Raw genomic sequence first — 26,924 nt, 5'->3', positions numbered from 1 at the left:
GGTTGCTTCATTCATCTATGTGATGAATGAAGCTCCAAGCACAAGGACATTCTGGGAAATTCCTGAGCATTGTCCCTTGCACACTCTAACCCACCCCAACCCCCTTCAGCCCCTTCAGCTTTTAATCTGATTGGTTAATTCTTGGGGGGGGAGGGTGACTTCCTACAGGGGTGGGTCCATTGTTTTTCTTTTTGAAGAAACAGTTATCTGAATTTCAGTAATGCTTTTAGTATCACATTGTTTTCCTTCTATTACATTCCAATCAAATTAAGGTTAGTGTGTTTTTTGTGGAAATATGTAAAATGGTATCCCAAGGTGGCTGGACCAGAAGTTTTATATATATATACGTATATATATATACACACATACATGTATCATTTGATACTATTCTCTACGTCGCTCTCTTGTGGGGTGGTCTAAGTTTCAAGGTCTAGACTCCAGTATGGTCCTGGCAGAAACAGGGTAGAGGCCTCCACCCACTCTGGCTCAACTTCAGACCAGCTTTGGGGGGAAAACGCTGTGCTCCAGGCCTGCTCACCATATTCCTCTCCAGTGCCGAAATCTGCACACCTGTTCCTCGGGGACTTGAAAAGCTGGGCTAGGTGTGGTGCAGAACTTTCTTAGCCTCTGAGTGTTCTTCTGAGAATGAGAAAAGGGTATCCCTCTGGGTTTGTTCCCACCAGCCCTTAGGCTGGATGTCCTGGTGTGGGCACGGCTTGAGTTCCAGAAAGTGGGGCTGGTGTGGTCCAGGGCATTCCTGGGTACCGTGGTGAAATACCATCCTCAGACCACCTCCGCTTTTTTAACTTTTTTATTTTTGAGAGAAAGAGATAGAATCCAAAGGAGGCTCTAGGCCCCAACCTATTAGCACAGAGCCTGATGTGGGGCTCAAACCCACGGCCCGAGAGATCATGACCCGAGCCGAAGTCAGACGCTTAACCTCCCAAGCACCCCAGACCACCTGCTCCTGACAGTGACTTTCACACTGCTCTGAGGTGCCTCTGGGGCTCCCAGGAAGTGCCTGAGGGGTCACTGCAAGCAAGGGGAAATAGGGAGACACAGGGACTGGTCTCCTTTCCCATCTCTCCCAGCAACTGTTTTCATCTGCTTTTACCTGCTGAAGTTCATGTGAGATTTCTTTGGGAGAATGGATTCTACTTCATTATAAAAGACTGAAAACCACTATTTCTAGTTTACCTCACACACGGACACACGATCTACTTCAGGTCACCACTGACTGTACTGCCCAATGCGAGAGGCCAGCAGGGCCATGTCTCTCTGGGGGCGGGGGCAGCTCCTGCCCTTGGCATCTCGGCTTCCCTTTGCCCGACAACACGGTTTCAATATCACGTAACCCAAAAGGTAGGCACATGGACAGTCCAAGTTTCCTCTCCTGTGTACGGGCATTGACAGTGACCAACCTCTCAGGGAACGTTCTCTCCTCTGAATAAGGTTAAACATTTCCCTAACGCCTCCCTGGTTTCATCCGCAGCCCAACACCAAGGTTAAGACATTGACCCACCTGACAGGAAGTCATGGGAGCAGTTGAGAACTGTAGTTCCTGGTTGGATCCAAGAAAGGGGAATGTCTTCCGGCTTGGGCGAGCCTACAATCGCAATATCAGCCTCGTGAAGCTGGAAAGAAATGGAAAAAACAGCGCTCGTGTGAATCGGTGGCAGGGACACAGGACTGGAGATTGTGTCTACGGACCTCGGTGCCACCGGTCACTAACGCGCATCCAGAGGTCGGCGCCGCGCCAGTATCAGGGACAGACCCGCTTCACGAATGTACGAATGCAGCACAAATCAGCACAGGGTGGGACTACCACATCCTAGAGAGAAAAGGGGGTCGAGGTTCTTCAGGGCCGTCAGTTCGGCGTGAACGCCGTGCGCAGTGTCACTGTCCATGCTTCCTCACTAACTGCTGCACCGGGAGAAAGGATGGGGCGGAGAAAATCACCCTGATGCAAGTGGAGACTGAGAGGTGCGGGTGGGGGTGGGGGGGGCGATATTCTGACTCCTGCGGCGGTTCGGGGGGAGGTCAGGGGGGCTGCTGTGGGGAAGCCTCTTGAAGATCTGGCCAGTTCGGGGGGCCTGCGGGCCTGTGCAACTGCACAGTCAAAATTAGACCCATATGGAACCTTTACTGGATCTATGGGAGGATTTTCAAGAGCTCAAGAAAGAATCTCATTTTCCTTGAGGCTCTGCTTAGTCTCCTGTCAAACTGCTTTTTTTTTTTCTTGAGAGAGAAAGGAACAGGATTCAACTATTACTACAAAACACATTCATCATATCCGTCCTGATTCTGATGACACAGGGCTGGAGGGATGTGTCTGGTAGGAAGGTGACATCGAGAAGCAGGGGAAGCGATCGGCTCTGACCTCAACCAAAGAATGACCACCCGTCCCCAGTTATGCAACCGACGATGGCAAACTGGATTCATTAGGAGGGCACCAGGAGGAGGGGGGGGGGTCTGAGACCCTGTGGGGGAAAAGAGCTGTGGCTGCACGTGACAGCTATGTGGGTTGGTGTTACTGCACCCATTAAAGAGACAAGGAAACTGAGGCTCCGAGAGTGTGAGCACCTCCCTGTTTCCCCCCAGAGGAGCCAGTCTCGGACACTCAATGGGGGAGACAGAGGACGCTGCAGCCCTCTGCTCTCCCACACTGCTTTCCTCCCTTCCTTGCTTTCTCCACAGACTTCCATACCCTGCAAATGACAGACAGAGGAGAGGGAGGTGAAACAGAAACCGCCCCGCTGCCAGGCCCACCACCCAAAGTCCCCGGAAATGGATGTGTTCCATGCACCCTCATCCCTTCCCAGCGTGGACAGGCTGATTGCAGAAGGGCTCGGGGACGCACCCGGCCAGCAGCTCAGCCTCAAAGTCTGGGACACAGTTTGGGCAAGAGGCTGTACCGGCTCATGTCTCTTACAAATCTCGGGACGAGAGATGGCAGCGAGGGGAGGAAAATCCATGACAGTCCTCCCTGGTTTGTGAAGAAAAAAGCCAGGATCTAGAATGGTGCCAAGCTCCCTTGATCGAGGAGGAACAAGGTAACAACTTAAATGGCATGTCTTTTCAAAGAGCCGATAAAGACAACTTGTAAAATTAACATCCCAAGGGGGCGCCTGGGTGGTTCAGTCAGTTAAGCGGCCTACTTCAGCTCAGGTCATGATCTCGCGGTTCGTGGGTTCGAGCCCCGTGTCGGGCTCTGTGCTGACAGCCACCTCGGAGCCTGGAGCCTGTTTCAGATTCTGTGTCTCCCTCTCTCTCCGACCCTCCCCTTCTCATGCTCTCTCTCTCAGAAATAAATAAAAACATAAGAAAAAAAAAAAGAAGGTAACTAAAAAAAAAAAAAAAATTAACATCCCAGGAACATTGGATAGATCTGATCACGCCAACCGGGAAAAGGGAATTAACAGTCACTGAGTACTACTAACGAGTCACACAGTGCCCACTGCTTTTCAGTGCCGTACTTCCTTAAGGCCCAGGAGGAAGAATGCATTGAAATCGTGTCGAGTAAAATGATTAAATTAATCCCATTAATAAGAAGAGAAGTCCCTACTAAAACAAGTATCCTTTCCTTACCGGGCGGGGCCACAACACTGAAACGGAATCAACTCTATCTAGTGTGTTAATGTCACGTGTCCTCCGTAGATAGATAGCAGCTAGGTTCTTGGGTGATGTTATTAGGGGCAAAAAGTGTTCTTATGAAAAGAGGATTTTACATGCTTGAATAAAAAAATTTCTTCACGTCCTTATACCACGGCAGATATTCAACCACAGTAAGCCTCAAGAGAAACTCAAATGTTTAATGTGTGTTGGAAATGATCAGCAGATAAGAAACGCCATTTTACTGCATTTTCATGCACACTAGCAGCAAAAACAGAACATGTTAAAACTTCTATGAAAAGGAAGTTAATATACGCGAGGCTGAAACGTTCGTTTTGGAAAAAGCCGAGGATCACAGGTTCACAGAGTCCCCTAAGGACACTTAGTTTCCTACATGTGGTGTCTTTGATACAACCTGTTCTTTTCATTACCTATAAATCTCAGGAATCACATGCCGACCCCTTCACTCCGTATTTAAACCCAACTCCAAAGTGCGCTGTGCTAATAAGCAACTGGACGTAGTTACTACCACAGAGAAAAGACAAAAAATCTCTGCCATTAGTAATGATCGCACTGGAGATGTTAATTCTTTCTGGAAAGGAAAACTGCTAGATGCTTACATCAATAAATAACCCACTGGGGACCCGAGATGATTTTAATGAGCTAAGGAATTCAAGGAGAATTATCGTCTCGCTGGCTGTTTCAACTTTCCTCCTCCCAAATGGGAAAGACCCTGGCCAGAGCCTGGCTTGCAACTCTACCGCCTAACAAAACATTGCTTTCTCTGCTGAGGCTTGCAGGAGAAGCTGCTTACATAGCACTGCCCATCCCCAGGCGGAAGACCTGAAAGATAATAAGACATGGATATGCTGACGTTTAACGGGGAGCATGAGGGAGCAATATAGAGTAGAGATATCATGAAAACTGTTTCTCTGCGGCAAGGGTCAGAAAATGGAGAGAGGGGAGATGGAGGACAGATGGGATTTGCAAGGTTATAAGGGACATCGTGATTTTGTATTTAGCAAAAAAAAAAAAAGAAGAAAGAAAGAAAGAAAGAAAAGAAAAAAGAAAAATGCATTTTAAAATTCAAGCTCTAGAAAGTACAGCCCCACCCTGTTGGCTAGAAGACAGAATTTATCTCCCACTAACTATAGATGTGTCCTGAAGGGTACGTGTGGGAATCCCAGGTACGAGATGTGTGTATACACACACACACACACACACACACACACGGAAAGCTGGAATGGTTTAAAAAAAAACAAAGGTAGAAAGATAGGTTTTGATGAATCATGATTATATTACCTGAGACCCATAAAACAAGTTTCTGTTCTTCAAAAGTTATCAACACGGGTCAGAAAACCAAGTTCAGAAAAAACAAAAATAAAAATAAATCAACAAGTCATTTCTCCAGCAAGGATGTGCTTCTAAAGTTACAACTGCTTCAGAGAATGAAGGAGGTCCGGGGTTCCTTCGGGAACAGACTCACTCAGGGGCCAGCTCTCGTGCTGCGCAGGACAGGCACAGACTGAGGTCACTAACTATCTGAAAATAAAAACCCCGGCCTACAAGATTTTACAACTAGGATCTACAAGATGGAAGGGAACAAGGCAAACCCCTGGGATACAGAAAAGAAACGAGGAAACATTTCGTTTCTGCTTCAGTTGCCCCCATGGGCATTCTCGACCATCTGCACCCGAGCTGGGCGCCGTCGCACACACTACGGGGAAGGGTCTTGAGGGAAGGCTGGCTTGAACTTGTTCTTCCACCTTCCACGAACTGGGACACACTGGTTTGTGTGAGCCTGGTCACAAGGCTTTAAAGATCCAGCATCCCACAGCCATTCTTCCCGGTGCTTTGCAATGAGAAGTGTCTGTGAAACTTCATGTGCCACAGAGACTCCTTGACCACCTCACGGCAAAGTCCTAAAAAGACTTAGTTGGTTCTTTTTTTTAAGAGAGAGAGAGAACGAGTGGGGGAAAGGGCAGAGGGAGAGGGAGAGAGAATCCCAAGCAGCCGAGCAAGCTCGACAGTGTGGGAGCCCGACGCAGGGCTCGATCTCACAACCCTGTGGTCATGACCTGAGCTGAAATCAAAAGTCAGATGCTCAACTGACTGAGCCACCCAGGCACCTGAAGTTTTTTTTTTTTTAATTTTTAAAATGTCTGTTTATTTTTGAGAGAGAGACAGAACACAAGGAGGGGAGGGGGGCGGAGACAGAATCTGAAGCAGGCTCCAGGCTCTGACAACCCAGCAAAAAGGTAGTTCAACAAGAGAAAATGCATATTAACAAAGGCTCTGGTACATGATTGCTAGACACGTCCTTCAAGAAATACAAGGAGACCTCCTGGTAGAAATGACAGACCCTAGACATTAACTCCAAGCCCTATGAAGAAACAAAGATCTCCAGAAAAACCAGTACTGCCATATTTCTGGTTTGTAACGATTATGTTTTATTTCCCGCAGGACTTAAAAGGCATATGCATTAAAAATTAAGATATCCAGAGGCGCCTGGGTGGCTCAGTCGGTTGAGCGTCTGACTTCGGCTCAGGTCATGATCTTGCAGTTTGTGGGTTCGAGCCCCGCATAGGGCTCTGTGCGGACTGCCAGCTCAGAGTCTAGAGGCTGCTTCGGATTCTGTTATCTCCCTCTCTCTCTGACCCTCCCCTGCTCACACTGCCTCTCTCTCAGAAATAAATACAACATTAAAAAAATATTTTTTTTAAATTAAGATATCCAATCACATAACTCGCTAATCTCATCTAGTTTAAAAGCTAGGGTTTTTCCCAATCTTTGGAAAAAAGGATTTTTTTGGGGGGGGTCAAGATTTTAGATGTACAATACAAATATATTTGGAATTTTCCAATCCACTTTTAAAAGTCTTTTATAAGCCATGCCATGCAGTGAACGTAAACTGGAAACGACTTTGTGATCATTTAGCTCTGCTCAAAAAAATGACACACTTTGATCCTTCAAATGGGAAAACCTTATATTTTCCCCTTCTTGTGTTAGTACTAGTTTTGAGGGTCTCTGTGCTCAGAAGGAGGAGAAATGAGATCCTCTGAGAAAAACAAAATAAAACGGTTCTCTTATTTCTGGGTTATTTCTTATACACACAGCTGGGAAGGACCCAATTTGTCACAGCTGGACGCCATTTCACCACCATCCTCCAGCTGTGTCTAACCCCAAATTCAGGAGGCTCTCCCGCTAGCCGTGTGTTAAGGGGGTGTGCACACCGAGCACCGAAGGGCCTGAAAACCTCACTTGCCCAGAGAGGGGTACCGCTCCAACTCACAAAGAGTAAATGCAGAACATCGTCTTACTTCAAATTGTTTTTGGCATCATGGTGAACTCATCAGGGCGCGGAAGAGATAAGCCAGTTCTCAATGGGCGGGGGGCTCTGCCTAGTCCCCACATCGGGGAGTCACTCTCTCCAGGGGTCTGGGAAGCTGAGTGTGGGGTCTGAGTCTGGGTGGAGGAAGGAGGGCGATTCCTCAGCCCTACCCACAAACACCACGGCCGGTGCTCTGGCTCACTGATATCTGATGCCCCAGAGCGCGCGGCTAACTTGGACAAATGCCCAGATGGCCTTCCCGTCTCCACATGCAGATGCAAAACACTGCAGAGCCCAGAAGTGATGCTCACAACAAGGCAGGAAACTTATTTTTCAGTGATGCACTCAGACGGGCATCAACGGCCCAGCTACAGAAACACAGAAGTCTACTTCATTTCCCACAAAACTCTGGAAAGACAAATCTCACTTCTTCACGCTCAGGCTCCACAGAGATCTTCTGCGTAAGCAGAAGCCGGTTTCTATTTAAGGAACTCAACGAACCATCCCTCAACACTGTAGGAAGGAATAATATTCCTGGAAGAAGTAACGAGTAAACGAGGAAACCTGAAGCAGAGTGGCTTACGAGTAACACAGAACTCACGGGAAGGAAGAAGTCCAGAGCCACGGAGCGAAGGCTCTCTGGTACGTAACTTCAAGTTGTGACAAATCCTGGTGAAGTCCGGCGTGAGCTCGGACAGGCCAAGGCTGGGCACCTGCGCTCTCCGAGACACTGTCTCTTAGTCTTGCTGTGGTTTCATCACCTCCATCTTCAAATGTCGCTGGGAGGCTCCTCGGAGCGACTCTCTCCTTCTGGCAGCCATACTTAGGAAGCATGTCTACTGGGCTTCCAGTGAGGGACCTACATGCCGCTATTTTATTAGCTTATCTCCTTATGATTTAATTGATCAGTGGCCCTTCCACATTGGGAAACCAGTGTTTCCTGATTCACCATTAACGCAAGCCAAGCCATTAATGTGGATGTTGGTAGGAGCCAAGTTCTGTGCGAAGCCAACTTGTATGACTGAATTCCCCCAGCAGGTAGGCGAAATTATACTCCCCATTCTACACATGAAGAGACAAGGCTCAGAAAAGTTAAGGGACAGCCAAGGCGTGAACCCACAGCTGTCTGTCACCACAGCCTATTCCTACCACTTAGAGAACACAAACGTGGTGTCTGACTCTAAACCCTCAAAGGCAGCTCCCACTGGTCACAAGCAGGCTGTGATTACCTGTAGGGCAGCCCCGACCTGAAAGGCCACGCAGTGTAGGGGGCGGGCTGTAACTGGACTCTAACGTTTCACGGTCACCTCCTGATCCTCAATCCTCACACGATGGAAATCCCCAACCAGACAGCCAGCGGGGGGTCTCGTTCCATGCCAGGTACAAATAAGCCTGGAAGGAACGCTTTGCAAAGATGACTTCCTTCTACCTAACAGCCCAAATCCTTTGCTTCCTCTTTTCTTTCCACAACACTTGTCACTGCCGATAAGGAGAATCTAAAAGTACTATAACCTTACATTGGACTATTTTTTTAAAATGTATTTTTGTGTTTTTTTTTTTCCCTGAGAGGGAGAGGCAGCGTGATCAGGAGAGGGTCAGAGAGAGGGAGACACAGAATCTGAAGCAGGCTCCAGGCTCCGAGATGTCAGCACAGAGCCCGACACGGGGCTCGAACCAATGAACTGTGAGATCATGACCTGAGCCAAAGTCAGACGCTTAACTGACTGAGCCACCCAGGCGCCCCTACATTGGACTATTTATTTGCTCTTAATAAAATTAGAAAACAAAAATCTCAATCTGTTATTAAAGTTACACTTTCAATGTTTTTCACCGTGAAGGTTTTCTAAAGGTGCAGTAAGGGTGGACGTGCCCCTGTCCCGGGGAAGGTGCCAACCCGTGCCCCAGGGCCCTCGGCACCTCATTAGCTGCCACCACTGCTAGTCTGCAGACCTCCACTGACCCTTTGCAACAAGGTCCAGCAATGGCCTGTGTTTTAGAATAAAACAGAGGAGGGAAATGCCCACTGTCGGGCAGAAGCACGGGGGTGTGTGAGCAGGGAGGGAAGTGGCAGTCACGTGCTGGCTGCTGGCATGGAAAAGGCAAAGGTAAAGGCTTTATTTCGCTGTGGAACAAGAAGTACACCAGGCATAGGGGGGCCAAATTCCGGAGACCAAATAAATTTCAAAGACAAAGAGTTTGAGGAGCCCTGAAAATCTCTTCCCATATTTTTGGCTACAAAGATGACAGATTCAGGTGCCTGGGTGGCTCAGTCAGTTAAGTGTCCGACTTCGGCTCAGGTCATGAACTCACAGTTCATGAGCTCGAGCCCCGCGTCGGGCTCTGGGCTGACAGCTCGGAGCCTGCAGCCTGCTTCAGATTCTTTGTGTCCCTCTCTCTCGGCCCCTACCCGCTTACAGTCTGCCCCTCTCTCTCTCAAAAATAAACATTTAAAAAATATTTTTTTAAATATGAATCAATAAAGAGAAAGTCCACAGTGTCTTAGATCCATGGTGGTGCAGTTACAAATACCAAGGCCTCAGGAAACAGAATTAGTGTGCAATGTGAACTTTTAAGAGAACCTTCTTGAATGTCTAAAAACAGGAAAGTTACCCAATTTCTAGAATCTCTAGAGAGTAAAGCCACTTAATCGTTCTCAAAGTCAAGATGAGATTTATCCCAAAGAAGAGTCAAGGTGATTTATGTCCATAATAAAAAAAATACTTTGAAAGATGTCTTTGTTTTACAAGAATACAGATATAACTAGCAAAGTCTCTGTGACAGCTGTGAAAACAGTCAATTGCCAGTGAAGGTATTTTTCTCTTTTTCACCACAGCTGGTCAGTTCAGAGCAGGGTTTGTTTTCCTCTTTCACTAAGCTTCCAGATCAAAAATTCTAGGCTCTGGACTGCACAACACAACCTTTGAATTTTCTCGAACAGGCTGCCACCATGTGGTGACCAGTAAAAAGGCATGTAAGTGTGACCTCAATTGCAAGATGTTTCTGAGGTCTTAAAATGGATTCGATCCACCTGCCACTCAAATATACAGTGGAGACCCTGTCTTCCCTGGGCAGGACTGCAACTTCATCCTTCCGGTTCTCCTGCAGCAACACGAGGAGCATGTATTTTTGATGTTGTTCTGCAGTACTTTATTGTACCTAATACGCTTTTTAAAAAAAATGTTTATTTTTGAGAGAGAGAGTAAGGTAGGGGCGGAGAGAGAGGGAGAGAGATAATCCCAAGCAGGCTCTGGGCTGTCAGCACAGAGCCCGACGTGGGGCTCGAAGTCACAAACTGTGAGATCATGTGACGTGAGCTGAAGCCCAGAGTTGGATGCTTGACCGACTAAGCCACCCAGGTGCCCCTATACTTAATACGCTTTTAATTTAACTTCACTTTGCATGAAACTTGTTAAATTCATGGTCATATTTTGAAATTAAAAACTTTATTAACTATTTCAGTCATGAAAATGTAAAAGAATGATATAAGGTGGGGCGCCTGGGTGGCTCAGTTGGTTCAGAGTCTCCAAGTCTTGATTTCAAGCTCAGGTCATGATCTCTTGGTTGGTGAGATGGAGCCCCACATGAAGCTCTATGCTGACAGCATGGAGCCTGCTTGGAATTCTCTCTCCCCCTCCCTTTGTACCTTCCCTGTTCACGTATGTGTGCACTCTCTCAAAATAAATATTTTTTTTTTTAATTAATTTTGTAGCTGTGGGTGTGATGTGTAGAAATGCATTTGTTTTTGCATGTTGATCTTACACCCAAAAACCCAAGTGAACTCTTATTCATTCTCATTTTCTAATAGATTCTTCTGGACTTTTTATGTAGGTGATCCTATCATCTAGGATTGAGGACAGCCTGGTGTCTTCCTTGACAATCATCATAAATTCTTCTTTTCTTCGTGTTGTGACACTGGCTAGTAACTCCCATACGGTGCCGAGTAGGAGTGCTGGTAACAGGCACCCTTTTATCTTTCCTAATTCCCAAAGAAATCGTTCTAATATCGCTATTAAATCTCGGTGCTCGAACTTTTCAGGTATTTTATTGGGTTAAGGTATTCCCTTAATTTCCTACATTAAATGGTTTTTCAGGGAAAAAAATCATAAAGGACACTAGATTTTTATCAAATGACTTCTCTGGGTCTACTATGGTGACTGTATAGGTTTTAATCTGACAATATGGTGAATTATGTTAATGGCTTTTAATGGATTTTTTGAGATTAATTAAGCCAGGCTTGCGATCCCATGAGAACCCCAACCTGGTGTTGGATTCGGTTTGCTAACATTTTGATGATTATTTTATCTGTGTTCACAGATGCGATTGGTCTGTAGTTGTCCTTTAGCATTCTGTCCTTGTTCAGGCACTCATAAAATGCATTAGGAAGTGTTCTTTTTTTATTCTATGGGAAAGATTATGATCTGCTCTTTGATGACAGAAGAACTCATTTATAATACCACCTGTTGCCTGCTTTGTTTGCATGTTCGGTGGGTAGATGGATTCAATGTCTTTAACACATATAAATCTAATGGATTTTACTTAAATCCATTTTGTAAGCTACATGTTTTTAGAAGTTTTCATTTCATACACATTTTCAAATTTACCAGCATAAAATTGCACATAGTTTCCTTTTTAGAAAATAATTTTTCTTCTGTGGTTATGTCCCTTCGTTTCCTAACACTGGTGGTGTTCTCTTTTCGTCTCGATTATTTTGGGTAGTGGTGTTTCCATTTTACTAGACTCCTCCAAGGGCTGACTTTTGGCTCAGCTGATAACCCCTCACGTACACTGGTTTTCTATTTCATTAGCTTCTCCTCTTTATTGTTTTCATTCTTTAAAACTGCTTTGTTCTTTAGCTTTTTCTGCTGTTGTTCTTTAGCTTCTTATGCTAAATGCTTATGCAACACATTTCCAGTCTCTTCCCTTTCCTAGTGTAAGCATTTAAAATTACGTTTCCCACACGAAAGATGCTTACCTTGCTTTGAAGCTGAGGTGTTTTCCACTGGGAGCTCATTGTCATGGACCCTCTTCTCTGGAATAGGCATTGCAGGGCGGCTTCCAAAGACCCATGGGCTCCTACTACCAAGACCTTTTTTCCGTCCAAGTTGACACCTACCCACCAAATGGAAATCCAGTATTATAATCAAACCTTCAGCGTCCTGCTCCCGGGCAGCCTTAGTGTAAGGAAAAAGAACTTTTTAAACTCGGCCATCACAGTCAAGTTACAGCTAACAAGGACCAGCCATTATTGACTCTTTCTTTGTGAGTTTTACAGTAGAGTGACTGAGAATCGTCATCCTGATTAAGTCACAGGATGGAAAAACAGGGTCTGCATGGGTGACCTCAGCTTAACGGCTACTTGTCTTAAAGGTATGTATTAAGAGTTAATCTTCTAATAGAACTTTTGGTGTATACTTCGGAGGGTTGTTTTTTTTTATTTGAAGTATAGTTGACACACAATGCTCTATTAGTTTCAGGTGTACAACACAGTGGTGTGACTGTATGTCATTCTACGCTCACCATTAAGTGTAGCAGCCATCTGTCACCATACAACGCTATTTCAGTACCACTGACTGTATTCCCAGTACGTACCTTTTATTCCTGTGACTTACTCATTCCGTAACTAGAAGCCTGTTCCTCCCACTCCCCTTCCCCCATCTTGCCCCCTCCCTATGGCAACCACCAGTTTGTTCTGTGTCTAAGGGTCTGACTCTACTTTTTTTGTTTGTTTTGTTTTTCAGACACCAAAAATAAGGAGTCATATGGTATTTGGCTTTCTCTGAGTTACTTCATTTAGCATAATACCCTCTAGGTCCATCCATGTTATCACAAATGGCAAAATCTCATTCTTGTTTATGACTGATATTCCATTGTACATGCATACCAGATCTCTATCCATTCATCTATCAGTAGATTACTTAGATTGCTTCCATATCATATCTGTTATAAGTAATGCTGCAATAAATATAGGGTGCATATATCTTTTTAAATTACTGTCTTCACTTTCTTTGGGTAAATACCCATGTAGTAGAATTACTGGGTCATCTAGTATTTCTATTAACTTTTTGAGGAACCTCCATATTGTTTCCCACAGCGGCTGCACCACTTTGCATTCCCAGCAAGAGTGCACGAGGCTTCCTTTCCCTCCACATCCTCGCCAATACCTGTCGTTTCTTTTGGTTTTGATTCTAGCCATTTTGACTGGTGTGAGGTGATATCTCACTATGGTTTTTATTTGCATTTCCCTGATGATCCGTGACATTGAGTGCTTTTTCATGTGTCTGTTGGCCATCTGTATGTCTTCTTTGGAACAATGTCTACTCAGACATTTTTAATGTTTTAATCAATTATTGCTATTAGTGGGTACTGAGTTGTAGAAGTTCTTTTGGGATATTAACTATTTCAGAATTTTTTTTTTGATTGCTGCAGGTTTCAACATGGAAAGGGGGCATCTCCCTCATTTTTACTCAAGCTGGAATCAAGAAAAATTTAGTTATGGGGCGCCTGGGTGGCTCAGTCGGTTAAGTGTCTAACTTCGGCTCAGGTCATGATCTCACGGTTCGTGGGTTCGAGCCCCATGTCAGGCTCTGTGCTGACAGCTAGCTCAGAGCCTGGAGCCTGCTTCAGATTCTGTATCTCCCTCTCTCTCTGACCCTCCCCTGCTCATGCTGCCTCTCTCTCTCTCCCAGAAATAAATAAAACATTAAAAAAATTTTAATAAAAAAAAAGAAAAATTTAGTTATATTTTTATATATTTACCTAGAAGGTCCTCAAGTATATGAAACTCACAGTAATCATTTACTCATTAAATCTGATAACCAAGAAAAAGAAATTATTCATTTCTACATCACTGACATAAAAGAGCAAGGTCAAGGGGAGAATGATGGAAACTGAAGACTGATTACTGAAAGCAACACTGCTCACGGGTGAATCCCAACCAGGGTTTCCATACCCTGAACTCTATCTGACAGCTTCCTCATTTAAACACTAAACACAAGTCTTATTTAAGTCTACATACAGACACACTTGAGGAGTTGACACTTGGAACAGATTTCACTGTCGTTATTTTGACTTTCACCAGAGAAGCTGAACACTTGTTTACAACAGGCCGCCCATCTTCACCAGTTTCTCTTTAAAACTGTAATACAGTTAATCTTGTTAGAAAAATTTGCCCTACTCCTTTATAGCTCCCAAAAGATGAGAAAAAGAGCTGACTCTGAACATCACTTCCATGTTTCAACTAAAATCTTCTAGAAACAAATGCTTATTAAAAAGTCAAGTCCATACCAATCCATAGGAAATAGCAGCATTTCTGAAGGAGCAATCATACCTGACTTTTCAAGAAGTTCAACTACAGCTCTGGCCACAGGTGAGACGTAACACTCATGGGCGTCCCCTCGGACCAGCCTCCCCAGGTTCACGTCTGTTACTCTGAATTTGAAAATAAGGAAAGTTGGAAGTCAAAGCTTAGTCGAAACTTACTGATGTGTAACCCACATGTATGAATCCCAACTAACTTCTGAGTCAACGTTTCAGACAGGACATATTAAATCATTAACTCTAAAGAGTGGGCAGGAACAAAGGCCACTAGTTTCTTAGCGCAGTCCCTCAGGAAACTCTGAAGTGGTCCCTGTGGGTTGGGGACGGCCTTGGGAATTCTGGTTCTGCCTGGATCGCAGGACCACAGCCTCAGGCCTCATGGTGCACAACTCCAGGGGGCTCTGTTCAAGGCACAGCAGGGAATCTGCCCTAAAGTGTGCAAACCATGGTCATACGGTGGAGCTCACTTGTCCCTTAAGGAAATGTATATCTGGATCAGTATTACAATCCAGGACGAATCCTAGAACTCTGGGGAACGTAGCAAGGCTTGGATTCACAAGTCTGATCCCCATTTAGCATCAACAGTTACCTCCTTGGGAAATCAAGGAAAACAGTGAGGGACCAGGGACTTGCAATGGCCTTTGTGCTCTTCCTCAACCAAATCCAGGACTGACTGGTCCAGAACTACCTAGCTGAAACTGATGGTCTCAATACAGGTTAATAACAAAATGGACACACAGAAACCTTCCACAATTCTCTTCTTTTTCATGAAAGATTTGAAATCACACTTTGATATCTGCAGGTTCTAGATGTATTCTAATTGAGAAGGCATTCTCCTTTCTAGTTAGTCTAGCACTAGGGCCAGAGATTTTCAGGACAACTGTGCAACCCATGTTTGGGTCTCTCCTTGGTCTGGGTGCCCACAGAGGCTACAGTAACAGAAAAAGCGAGGCGGCGGCCTCTCAATCGAGCTCGCTCCCATAAGACCTGATGGACTGGGAATCTAACTTCTAATTTGCTTACAACCTCGTAACACTTTGGCTGCGGTACAAAACACTTCCTAGTTCCACATAGGAAAATGGGGTTTGTGCTTCCCCAGAAGTGTCTGGATGGCCCACGTGAACGGGCGGTACTCCCTGTCCCCTGAAGCTGCCGTCTGCACCAGGACATGAGTCAAAGACAAATATTAGGGCGCTGCCCATTTGTAGTTTTCCACTCGCATTTCAAATAAGACCTTGTGTTGTGCATAAAAGTGCTTGTGTTGCTTTTCTCAATCAGCTGGTGAATTAGCTGGTGACTCAGGGCACTGGGCTGTTTCTTTGGTCTGGCAGAATTGTCAAGGAGAAGTTCATCAGAAGACAAGGCTGGCCAAGGACTGTAAGTCAGGCAGGAAGTCACCAAATAAACATGATGGTGTTAAGGACACTATTTCAGAGTGGCACCCAAGCACGACAAAAGGCAAGTGCAATTTCTAGAATCTGTAACTTTGGGTTTTTTTGTTGTTGTTGTTTATTTATTTCTGAGAGAGAGAAAGACACAGTGTGAGCAGGGGAGGAGAGAGAAAGGCGGGGGAGAGAGACAGAATTTGAAGCAGGCTCCAGGCTCTGAGCTATCAACACAGAGCCTGATGTGGGGCTCAAACCCAAGAACTGCGAGATCATGACCTGAGCCCAAGTCGGAAGTTTAACCGACTGAGCCACCCAGGTGCCCCAAATATATTTAACTTGCTTACATTGAGTTTAAAAAGCCCTCAAGCCCCTGAAATTGTTAAAGGATTTCTTTCACCTCTTAGTTACTGACATAGTTGAAACAGTGGAACTAAAAGAAAAAGAAAAATTTCAGTAGAAAAACTCGCTTGGCAATAAGAGTTGATTGTTTTCTTTTATATTTTCTCACCCATCCACATCTTTTTCTGGTTTCAAGGCATTAAGAACTTTGTTGCTAAATGAGCTCTCAGAGATCTGAAGGGCAAGGCCATGTACTCTGGTGTCTTCGTTAATCTTCAAGATTTCGTCTATAATCTACAGAGGAAAAAGAAATCCTAAAATCAGTTTTGTGACAATAAGACCCCACAAAAGGAGCTTTATATAAAGAACAGATTCATAAAAATGCATCTGTTATAGTTCCTTTCTCAGGCCTTGTTGAAGACTTGATGTAAAGCCGAATGAATCACATCTAGTTTCTCTTTCTGACCATGTTTACAAAAGCTCAAAAGAAGCATGACTGAATTTTAGTGCCTCTTAATCTCCCTGTTGCACTACTTCCTGCCAGAACAGAACAGAACAGAACAGAACAGTTAACAACATTTAGATACGCAGAAGACAATTCCCTGTCCACAATTACACTTATGCGAAACGCACCACCAACCTTCAGGGAGACCAGGAAGCAGGAGTCTCAAACATTCCAAACTGGCCCAGACAAGCCTGTATTTCAAACCCAATGTGTTTGACAAAAGCTTCCCAACCTTCACACCCAAGGAGCCATCGCTCAGGCCCTCAGGTTCTCTGGACCTGCCTGGCACACAGAGAGCATTTCCAAACCTTATGATCAATGCATTCTAAGCAGACATAGCTCCCTTTTATAGGAAACTCACTATTTATGAAAAAGACCAAAGTATAGTTTGGGAAGGTAATGTAAAAGCTAACGAATGGTTGGGTAGGTCTTTTAATAAGCAACGCCCTGTCCTCTTTGTTTATTTTACCCCAGGAGATAACATGTGGATTCATTTCATTCCACAATATTATTTGTTCCTAAGAAAAAGAGATACCAGCCCATTGGCAGGGGTCTCACTGTGAGAAGTACTGGCTTACCACTTCTGTTTCACTGTCTAGCAAAAAGTCACTGTGCATGTCCACCTGGTAAGAGCTATCTATCTGATCTACAAAAATGAGAAAGAAAATTTTGTTTCATTCATTTACTCTTCTTTTATTCATTCCACAAATGTTGAATGTTTTAAGCACTTACACTGTTATGGTTCTAAGACAGGAATTTCAGTTGTGAACAAAATGCCTGTCCTCATGGAGCATACAGTCCGATGGGGAAGACAAGAGCAAAATCAAAAAACAGTAAAATCTCTGGAAGTGGTAAATGATGCAAAGAAAACTAAAGCAGATAAAGGACTAATGGAGTGATGGCGGGCTGGGGGTGGTCACAGGGAGTGACAACGACAGGCAGCCCAGAATGAAGAGGGTAGTCTATTGTTACCTGTAACTAAGATGTGGTAGAAGCAATGAGAAAATCTTAACTCATAAATTAAGATCCGTACTCTTTTCCAACATAATAATACCACCACCATGCAAATTCACATTTATCAAAATTTTAAAGAAAAATGGGGAGGGGGGGCCTGGGTGGCTCAGTCGGTTAAGTGTCTGACTTCAGCTCGGGTCATGATCTCACAGTTCGTGGGTTCGGGCCCCACATCGGGCTCTGTGCTGACAGCTCAGAGCCTGAAGCCTGTTTCAGATTCTGTGTCTCCCTCTCTCTCTGCCCCTCCCCTGCTCATGCTGTCTCTCTCTCTCTCCCTCAGAAATAAATAAAAACACTAAAAAAAATTTTTTTAAAAAAAGAAGAAAAAAAATGGGGCATATGTGACTCTCTGTCAAAAAATAAGTTAACGAATAAAAAAAAAAATCAACAGCTGTCGCCACCAGTGACAGGCAACCGGAAGAAATACCGACAATGGGTGTCCTGCAAAGGGACAACAAATTTCTCTGCATTTGTTAATGCTGGTGGGACAGGTGTCAGTATTTCTAATACATCAGAATGGCAAGTGGGGCAGAAACCATTTGCCCAGAAACCCTTCTTCCTTAGTAATAAACTCTTGATTTTTAGCTGTTATAATAAATGGTCTAGGACCATCTGGTGTAAAGACTACATTTCCCAGCCTTCCTTGCTTCGTGGCCAAGCAATTAGGTTCAGGTCAATGGCACAGAAGCAGAACTGTGACTTTTAGAAACTGTCCCTGAAGGCAAGAGACTGAGGGCCTCCCTGTCCTTGGTCCTTATCCTTCCTTTTCCTTGCTGGTGACAGTAAGTTGCTGAATTGAGCCTCACGATCTATGAAAACAGGTGACAAAAGTTGCTGAACTGAGCCTCATGATCTGAGAAAACACAGTTAAGAAATATCCCCAACCTCTGCAAGAACCAAATACAGAGACTCCAAATTCCCATTTGTTGTCTCATAAATGATTAGGTGAACTACTTGCCCCCACAGCTAAATCTGAACAAAATGCTTGTTAATGACACTTGACTTGGAGAAATTTCCTTCCTTCCTCCATGTTGCTAGTGGTTGGCCCACCCTTAGCTTGATTAACAGATAACCCCTTCTGAGGAAAGGCTGGCTACCAGGTAAAACATTCTCTGACTCACTATCCCTACTGCAATAATCCTTTGGAGTTATGTCTCTCCTTACTAAGTCTGGATTTATTTGACCCTGACTATAACGTGGATGTGAGATGCAGAGTTGAATCTGCCATCTTGGATACACAGACAATAGAGCAGCAAGATGGAAGGAGCCTAAATTTCTGGTACCCTTGTGATGCATAGCATCCTGCTTCTAAACTTGACTTATGTATGAGAAAAATAAACTTCTGTGTTATTTCACATTCTGTGATTGGAAGTTTTCCATTAGTGGCAGTCAAGACAGTCACAGCCAGGCTGTGACAGCCAGGCTGAAGAAAAGCTAGCCACGGAAGGATCAAACACAAGCATGGCTCATGGTCTAGTTTCCTCACCACTACTTACAGGGGTGGCTGCTTCTTACAGGCTTGAGATGACACTTACAAAAGCTGCTACTCCCAGAACATTCACCTGGAAAGGACTCTGAAGAGGATTTCTTCCTATTCCTTTAGTTTATTGATAAGCCACCTGTGACCCAGGGAAGCCAAGGGAACGGCCAAGGGCGAACAACCAGTCAGGACAGGGAAAAACCTCAACCAGCCCTCCAGACCCTGAGAGACAGACAGTTTCCACTAGACGCTACTGCTGCAGCCAAAGAAACACAACCAAAGTCACCGAGTCATGGACCAAGTCTTCAACAGAAACATATACTAAGGGATGATCGGCCAAGGAACATTTACGCAGAGGGAAAAGTGATCTTCCCTCTCAGTTCTGTCACAAGAAAAGGCCGATCTGTTCTAACCACACTGAGAGATGCCGAAAGGTTCAGGAAGTCTAAAGAAGAAAGCGACCGGAGCGTTCAAGTGCCCGTGGTAGTTACCTCATCTTCACTGCTATCCGGAGGGAGGCAGATGTGAGTGATGTTCAGACCAGCCTGCAAAGGGAACACAAGGTTATTCCGCCGTGGTAAGAGAGTGTGCTGTCAAAAAATGATGATGGATTTGTGGAATTCAACAATCCTCACCTCCTCCGCCAAATTCTGGTTTATCTCCTGCATCAAGTTATCATCACCTGCCTTAGGAGACGAAGCAAGAATGACAATGTGAGGACAACAAAAACATCTTGAAAAAAAGCACAAGACGTAACAATAGACTAATCTTGCGATTATAAATTACCTAATTAATTAGAAAGAGACAGAAATACAGAATCTTACTGCTCACAAAAGGAGACTCAGAGCTGGTATTTATTCATCTATATATTTCACAACTTTCAAATTATGTTACTTTTAAAAAATAATAGCCCTCTTGGGGCGCCTGGGTGGCTCAGTCGGTTAAGCGCCCGACTTCAGCTCAGAGCCTGGATGGAGCCTGCTTCAGATTCCGTGTCTCCCTCTCTCTCTGCCCCTCCCCCGGACACACTCTGTCTCTCTCTCGAAAATAAATAAACATTAACAATAATAGCCCCACTAAGGCACACGTAGCCACATAGCCAGCATCTCTTTCTAGATGAGGACACCAAAGACAGAGGCTTAGAGGACTTGCCCGTGGCTGGAAAGCGATCAGCAAGCACAGGCCCGGGAGCCCCGGGCTCCCGTCCCTTTTCCTTCTACCCTTCTCACTTGCCTGTCTGCAGGGGACGTGGAGGCAGACCCCGCAGCACGCACGTGACTCAAGCATAGCTCCATAGGCTTGAACATCACAGCGCTGATGGTGCTGGAGGCTGCCGTTCGGACACATTTAGCACATTCCAGAAACGACGGCGGGGGCCCAGCTGCTGGGCTGTGTTAGCTCACGGGCTTGGCTGGCCTCAGTATTTCCCTGCACCTGTCACCCACCAGGGGTGCCAAGAAGGACGGCAAACAGCGCCAGCTGCAGTTGGGAATGAAGGGGCCGCAGCCAAAGATGTACATGAGCGCAAGTCCTTCTGGCCTGTACGGAGGCCGGGCCCTGCAAACGTACGGCAGGCGTCACCGGCCCCAGTGATGTCACTGAAGACCGGGCCCCGGCAAGCATCTGTCTTCCGCAGAAACCAAGGGCAACGTTTCCCCCTCATTTTCCAATCGTACCTGATAAGCATTTATGAGCACACACGGACAATACATCCTATATAACACAACTTATGTGGCTGCCTACCTCCGAAGCTCTGAAAGCTACCCACGCCAAGAGGAGAAAGACTCACTAAACACCCACCCAAGCAGAGCGGTAACTAACCAGTAACCCGGCAGAAGCAAAATGACTGACGGAAGAGGGAAAAGACTGTATTTCCAGCGGCGCCCTGTCTTCCCTGCCCAAATGGGACTTTCGTGACCAGAAATGCCCTGACCTTCTCTATACGATTATCTTCTAAATTGAAAGGCAGCCTCAAATAGCAGGACCGAACCACACTCCCGACTTACCTGGATAATAGCGAGCACCGGCTGAAAGGAAGGGTTTTTTTCTTGCAATAAACTCAGAACGTCTTTTGAATTCTGAATGACTTCTCTGCATCGAAAAAGAGAGACAACACGCCATCACGTCTTTGTTAATGGCTGTAAAGGACGGACACAACATTTTCCTAGCAAGTTCGTCAGTGTAAGTGAAAAGAGACACCATAAGGATGCGCGGCGAGGGGGGCCGGGTAACAGTGCTGACGCCTGGCACGCGGTACACTGGGACCGTCTGGGTTTAAAGACACGCAGAGGCGTGCAAACTAAATGTTAGCAATTATTTTCTAGGGGTGAATTTTTCTTTTGTGGTTTCCAAGTTTACCGCAATACAAATTTCGTGTTTCTTTTTTTTTTTAATGTTTATTTTTGAGAGAGAGAGCACGCGCACACAAGCAGGGGAGCCACAGAGACAGAGAAGGAGACACACAGAATCCGAAGCAGGCTCTAGGCTCTGAGCTGTCAACAGAGAGCCCGACTCAAGGCTCGAACCCACGAACTGTGAGATCATGACCTGAGCTGAAGCCGGCTGCTTAACCGACAGAGCCACCCAGGCGTCCCTCGAATTTCTTTTTTAAAAGAATGCCCTTCCTCCACCCATGTCCATCCCCTGGGGTCCCATGGGGACCTCAAACATTGGTGGGGGAGGGTAGCAGAGACTGGGGAAGAGGCTTGCTGTCAGAAAAGTGGTGAGTCAGGATAAAGCCCGGGTCCCAGAATTTCAAGAAATGTGAAGGGAGTGGGTGGGGAAGAAGACAGAGGGTAGGGGAAAGGAGGGATAAGAAACGGGAAGTTAGGGGGAAGGGGAGATGGGAGCAGAAACACCAGGGACTGATCAGAATGATACTCCCAAGGCCTCCTAGGGAGAGAGTCTCAGTCCTCTGGGCTCCCACCATCCAAGTCTGCCTTTGGACTTCCTAGAAGTCCCAGCGGGTGACTCCCAGGCAGAGGGAAAGGGGTGCCAGCCCACGCGGGGCAGACCTAGAAAATGTGGTATAAGTCCGGCACTCGGGCAGTCTCCGGGATGAGCCGTTTCAGATGCCCTTGGCCACCACTCCTGTGAAATGGTCCTCACTTGCATATGAAGTTGGCTTTTTTCCCCCTCTCACCCTAACAGACAAAAGGCTCAGCCAAAGCAGTACCCAAGCTCCCTGTTAAGACCATCTTGAGGCGCCCGGGTGGCTCAGTCGGTTGAGCCTCCTACTCTTGATTTCAATTCAGGTCATGATCTCCCGGTTTGTGGGTTTGAGCCCCACATCGGGCTCTGGGCTAGTGGCACAGAACCTGCTTGGGTTTCTTTCTCTCTGCTTCTCACCTGCTCATGCTCTCTCTCTCAAAAACAAAAACAAAATCTTTAGTTTGTTTTCTGTCTCTGACAGGGTCTTGCACGCACCTAACAGCTTCCAAAAAATGCAAGGTTGAAATTCTAGCCAGATTCCAGCAGCACTGAAGGGCGCAGGCATTGCAAAACGGCATCACTCAGCTTCTCCCAGTTTTCAGAAGAAGCTAAGGTGCGTACTGGCGGGAACTGCTCTCACGACTGCTAATCTGGGGGGCGCTGGGTCCTTATTTCTGCCGAAAGGCCCGGGAGCAGGGGTCCCGAGTGGTTTGCGGTAGTGTGTGTGAGGATGATCTGGGGAGCTTGGTAAAAAGAAAGGTTTCTGTATTTCACCCCGGAAAGTCGGATTCTAAAAGGGCTGGGTGAGGCCCAGGAACGTGCATTTTCAACAAGGGACCTGGGTGGCTCTGAGGTTGTTAGAGGGGAAGCAGCCACGCATCGGGATGCAGGCCTCCAGGGACCCATCGCGGAGTTTCCTGTGTCCCTGACGAACTCCAGTAACCTTATCTGTGAAACAGGCGTCGTATGTAGAGACCTTTGTTCTCGTAACCATACAGTCTCTTTCTGTTGACTCAAAGCTACCCCTGAGCACTAAAAACACACATTCCAACAGCAATAGTTTTCCCAGTGCATAGCCTTCGCCATCCCTCAGTACGTGAAGGGACCAAACACCTCTGTAGTAGCTCAGACCTGTCCCTACCTAAGCGAATACAGCTAAATCTCCCCACATCTCGTTATAGGTGTAACGTTTCATTCTTTGGGGTTACTCCTTATTCATACAATGACAAGCAAAGTTAATATGAAAGGAATCACCTCAATAGACTCAATAGGCTCAATAAAACCTAAAAACTAGCATAAATGTTTCTGATCAGAGATCTTCTCACTCCTGCGAGAAAAGCTGTCTTTGTCAACCTGTTTGGCTTCCGGCTAGAAGGAGTGTGTGACTGTGCAGCCCAGCCGCCCGGCCCATGTGTACCTGAAATTCAGAACTTTATGAAGAAGGATGTAATCATCTGTAATAATGTAAATAGGTAAAGTATCCACTACTGAAAGGACTTCAATTTCCTCCATTTTGACCTTCAACTTTCTAATTGATTAAATTCTTCATTCCAGCTTATCTCTTAACTCAGACAAAAGCATCCCTTGAAGGGATTCGAAACTACCCCCTTAAGCAATAAGGACTGCCCTGAGCCAGGAAGACCTCACCCAGTGACTGATCCCCAGACAATGACCTGATCTTCACTGCCCGCCTTGCCTGCAGCAACCCCCATTTTTCTTCTATAAAACTAGAAGCGTTGTCAGTGTCTTCAGACTTGGAGACAGGCTTGGAGGTACTAGTGTGCTGGCCTCACTGAAATAAATTCCTTTCTTGTTCCATCACCACTTGGCTCAAGGCCTTTGTATTTTGTTAGAGGTGAGAGGCCAAACCTGTTGTTTGGGACCCTCGGAGCCACGTGCTCTTGCACCCGGATGCTCCCCTTACCCCACCGTGACCGCACCATGTGTTCACTGGGCATGAGGGTGCCGGAATAATGACGCCATTTCTCAGCCTCCCTTGCAGCTCGCTGTGGCCACACCAGTCTCCGAGGCAGCAGCTACTAACGCTATTGAAAACGACCAATTTCAGTACATCCCTGAATGCAGAGTCAATTTATCGATTTTAAAGGCAAAAGAGGTACTAGTGTACAAATAAGAGTTAAAAATTTCCCAAAAAGCAGTCAGTATTCTGAGAAGCAGCTCAGGCTGAAAGCACCACTGAGCAGCTTAATCGACCCATGCCCTGGTAATGTCGCAGATACACTCACTATAATAGTAACAGCAGTATTGCTACAACTGACGATGGATTCCTGGGTACTTCCTATGCATACTTCCTCCCATTTTCCTTTTTAACAGAACTCTTGAGTGAGAGCCGCGAGTGGCCAGCCCGCTAGAGGGCGCACTTCCCAGTTTTGCCTGCAGCGTGGTGGGTCCTGTCTCTCTGAGGGCCAACAAGCTGGGAGCACTGGCCAGAAGGAGGCGAGAAAAGTGCACCTAAGAGAAGGTACACAGGCAACCTGGCCCCCTTTCCCTCTTGCTGGCTGGGAGACTGGAGCAGCCGCCTTCCACCCAGAGCTGGAGCAGTGAGCAGATATCCTCTGGTTGGCTCCCCTCTGAACACTGAGGTCACAGCATTTTGGGATGATATCTTAAGTAAAGCAGGCTAAATGGCTTGTCTCCTCTGGGTGCACAGGCCTGATGTGGGAGCTTTCATCTTATTTGCTGTGTTAATCCAATTTAAGACAGAGAATGAAAGACATCCCAGTGTTTTAGAAACCACTAAAAGAAAAAAAAAACTGCCAGCTAAACTAGGGTACAATCTTTTGTTAACTGTTGATTTAGTAAATAGTAAAAGAACTTTTAAGACTCATTTAGACGTAGACGTAGATGTTTTATTTGCCATAACCCACTCATATGAGCATAAAAAGTAAAACTAGCAAACACACCGAAATATTCCTAAAACTGCGCATTCAGGATCTGACTCTTCTTGAGTGACTTTTTTTGATTCAAGAGTCCCTGGTGGCAATTTCTGCTTTGCTTTCCCCCCCCCCCCACTGTGCTGTCAAGGGTGTAGGTGATGTAGCATTTTGTGAAAAACCATAGCATTTTTGCCCCTGAGATTTTCCCTACTAAACTCTTGCCACCCATTCTGCAAGTTTTAATGCTAGGGCTTTCTTGATTCCACGAGATGTCAATAGCTGTCAGACAACAACCAGAAATCATTTTATTTCCTAAAATAGCCCTTCCATGACTTGTTCATGGAAATACTGGGGATTATGGGAAAATAACAGGTCACTATGCTTTTGAGGGAGCTTATTCCTCCCAATTTTTCTGGTATATGTCCATGAAGTAAATTAGAAAATAACATACACAGACAGATTCCCAGAAGTCTATTCTAGGTGACTTCTAGCTAGGCCCACCTCCCCACTTTCTTCCAAGCCCTCAGGGGAATTTCTTGGAGGGAAGTTTTGTTAGAAGATGCATGCAGGTCGGGGCGCCTGAGTGGCTCAGTCGGTTAAGCATCCGACTTCGGCTCAGGTCATGATCTCACGGTTTGTGGGTTCGGGCCCCACGTCAGGCTCTGTGCTGACAGCTAGCTCAGAGTCTGTTTCTGATTCTGTGTCTCCCTCTCTCTCTGACCCTCCCCTTCTCATGCTGTCTCTCTCTCTCAGAAATAAATAAGACATAAAAAAAAAAAAAAAAAAGAAGATGCACGCAGGTCAACTAAGTTACAACAATATGCACGGCCCAAATTCCCACAGGTATGGGCAATGACAAATGTGCACTGACTGTCACCTGGCCAACAGCGATTGTGAGACACAGTCCTCTGAAAAGACCTGTTTTGGAGATATTAAAAATACATCTCTTAGGATCAGCGGAGTGTAGTGAGGTCCACACGACTTCTGAAGCAGGTGATAATGGATTTCATCTTGTATATGAACAGACACCAAAGAGCTTGTCCCAATTCCCACAGCGAATAAGGACTGGATTCCTATTGTAAAGCAAGGCACCTGTCCCTTAACCGCAATCCTATGAAGCAGTAATTTGTCGTACGACACTTCCTTTTCTTAGTTCAGAAGAGGAGCCAGAAAACTATGGCCCCACAGGTTAAGAACAGCTTTTGCATTTTTAAATGGTTGGAAGAATCAAAATAATAATATTTTATAGCATGTGACGATTACATGAAATTCCAACGTCAGTACCCACAAATTAAATTTTGAATGTTGTCCAAAAAAGTTAAGAAAATGTGCTTTTTCTCACATAAAAGGACCTACATACTAGCTTCTACTTTACCTCTTGGCCTGCAAAACCTAAAATATTTACGATCTATCTAGTCCTTGACAGAATTGCCAACCCCTGGCTTAGCCTGCTAGAAAAATAAAAAATCCTATCAGCCCATATCTGCGGGAGGTCTTGATAACGATAATTCCTAGACTCTGCATGCTGTTTGTGTTCTCTCACATAATCCCTTCTGTAACCGTTTGAGGCAGACTACCCTTCTTCCCACTGTGGTCCCCTCCCAGGATACGGACCCAGGGCACCCACTGAGCACTCTGCTCATCTCTAAGTCAGCCCATGAAACAAACAATCATGAACGGAATCCGGCAATGAACCCAAATCTTCAGTGATTCACTCACCCACCGTGTCACAAGTGGCCAACCCTATAAATGGCACTCTTTCCTGGAGGATCTGGCAGTGTGAACAAGAGACAAGGTTCCGCAGAGCCTCGATTCCAGGTAGGGAAGACAGACCATAAATGAACAAGAAAGTTTCAGGAAGCAAATAGGAGTCACCCAGAAAATAAGAGGGGTGGTGGGGTGATGGTTCTTGCCCCCCATACTGTCGTCAGACCCTAAGGCACAAAGGGGAGCTCAGCTGTACACTGGTCACATTTTAAGGAACTGAAGAAGCCTAAAGGAACTCTGATATTCAGACAGAAGACAAGATAAAAAGCTCCTGGCATCGGCCACATCATAAAGGGCTTTGGGAACAGAGCCCGTAAAGGCAATTACTTTGGGGGGGGGGGGG

The 26,924-nt window shown here is 45.7% G+C and overlaps 1 protein-coding gene across 1 annotated transcript in view; it reads right to left on the bottom strand.

The window, feature by feature from the left end:
* The window catches only part of MTHFD1L (methylenetetrahydrofolate dehydrogenase (NADP+ dependent) 1 like), a 183,444-nt gene that overhangs the window by 155,186 nt on the left and 1,334 nt on the right, over nucleotides 1-26,924 (bottom strand). The window contains exons 2-8 of the mRNA XM_039240954.1: nucleotides 20,993-21,077; nucleotides 19,622-19,672; nucleotides 19,478-19,531; nucleotides 16,157-16,281; nucleotides 14,271-14,371; nucleotides 11,916-12,052; nucleotides 1,523-1,634 (exon numbers count right to left, since the gene is read on the bottom strand). Of these exons, the coding sequence (XP_039096885.1) occupies nucleotides 1,523-1,634; nucleotides 11,916-12,052; nucleotides 14,271-14,371; nucleotides 16,157-16,281; nucleotides 19,478-19,531; nucleotides 19,622-19,672; nucleotides 20,993-21,077 (665 nt within the window). The remainder of the gene's footprint in view (nucleotides 1-1,522; nucleotides 1,635-11,915; nucleotides 12,053-14,270; nucleotides 14,372-16,156; nucleotides 16,282-19,477; nucleotides 19,532-19,621; nucleotides 19,673-20,992; nucleotides 21,078-26,924) is intronic.

The sequence above is a fragment of the Hyaena hyaena genome, unplaced genomic scaffold (assembly GCF_003009895.1).
Source record: "Hyaena hyaena isolate Hyena2069 unplaced genomic scaffold, ASM300989v1 scaffold_184, whole genome shotgun sequence".
Taxonomy (NCBI): Eukaryota; Metazoa; Chordata; class Mammalia; order Carnivora; family Hyaenidae; genus Hyaena; species Hyaena hyaena.
This window is presented reverse-complemented; position numbering and strand designations above follow the sequence as displayed.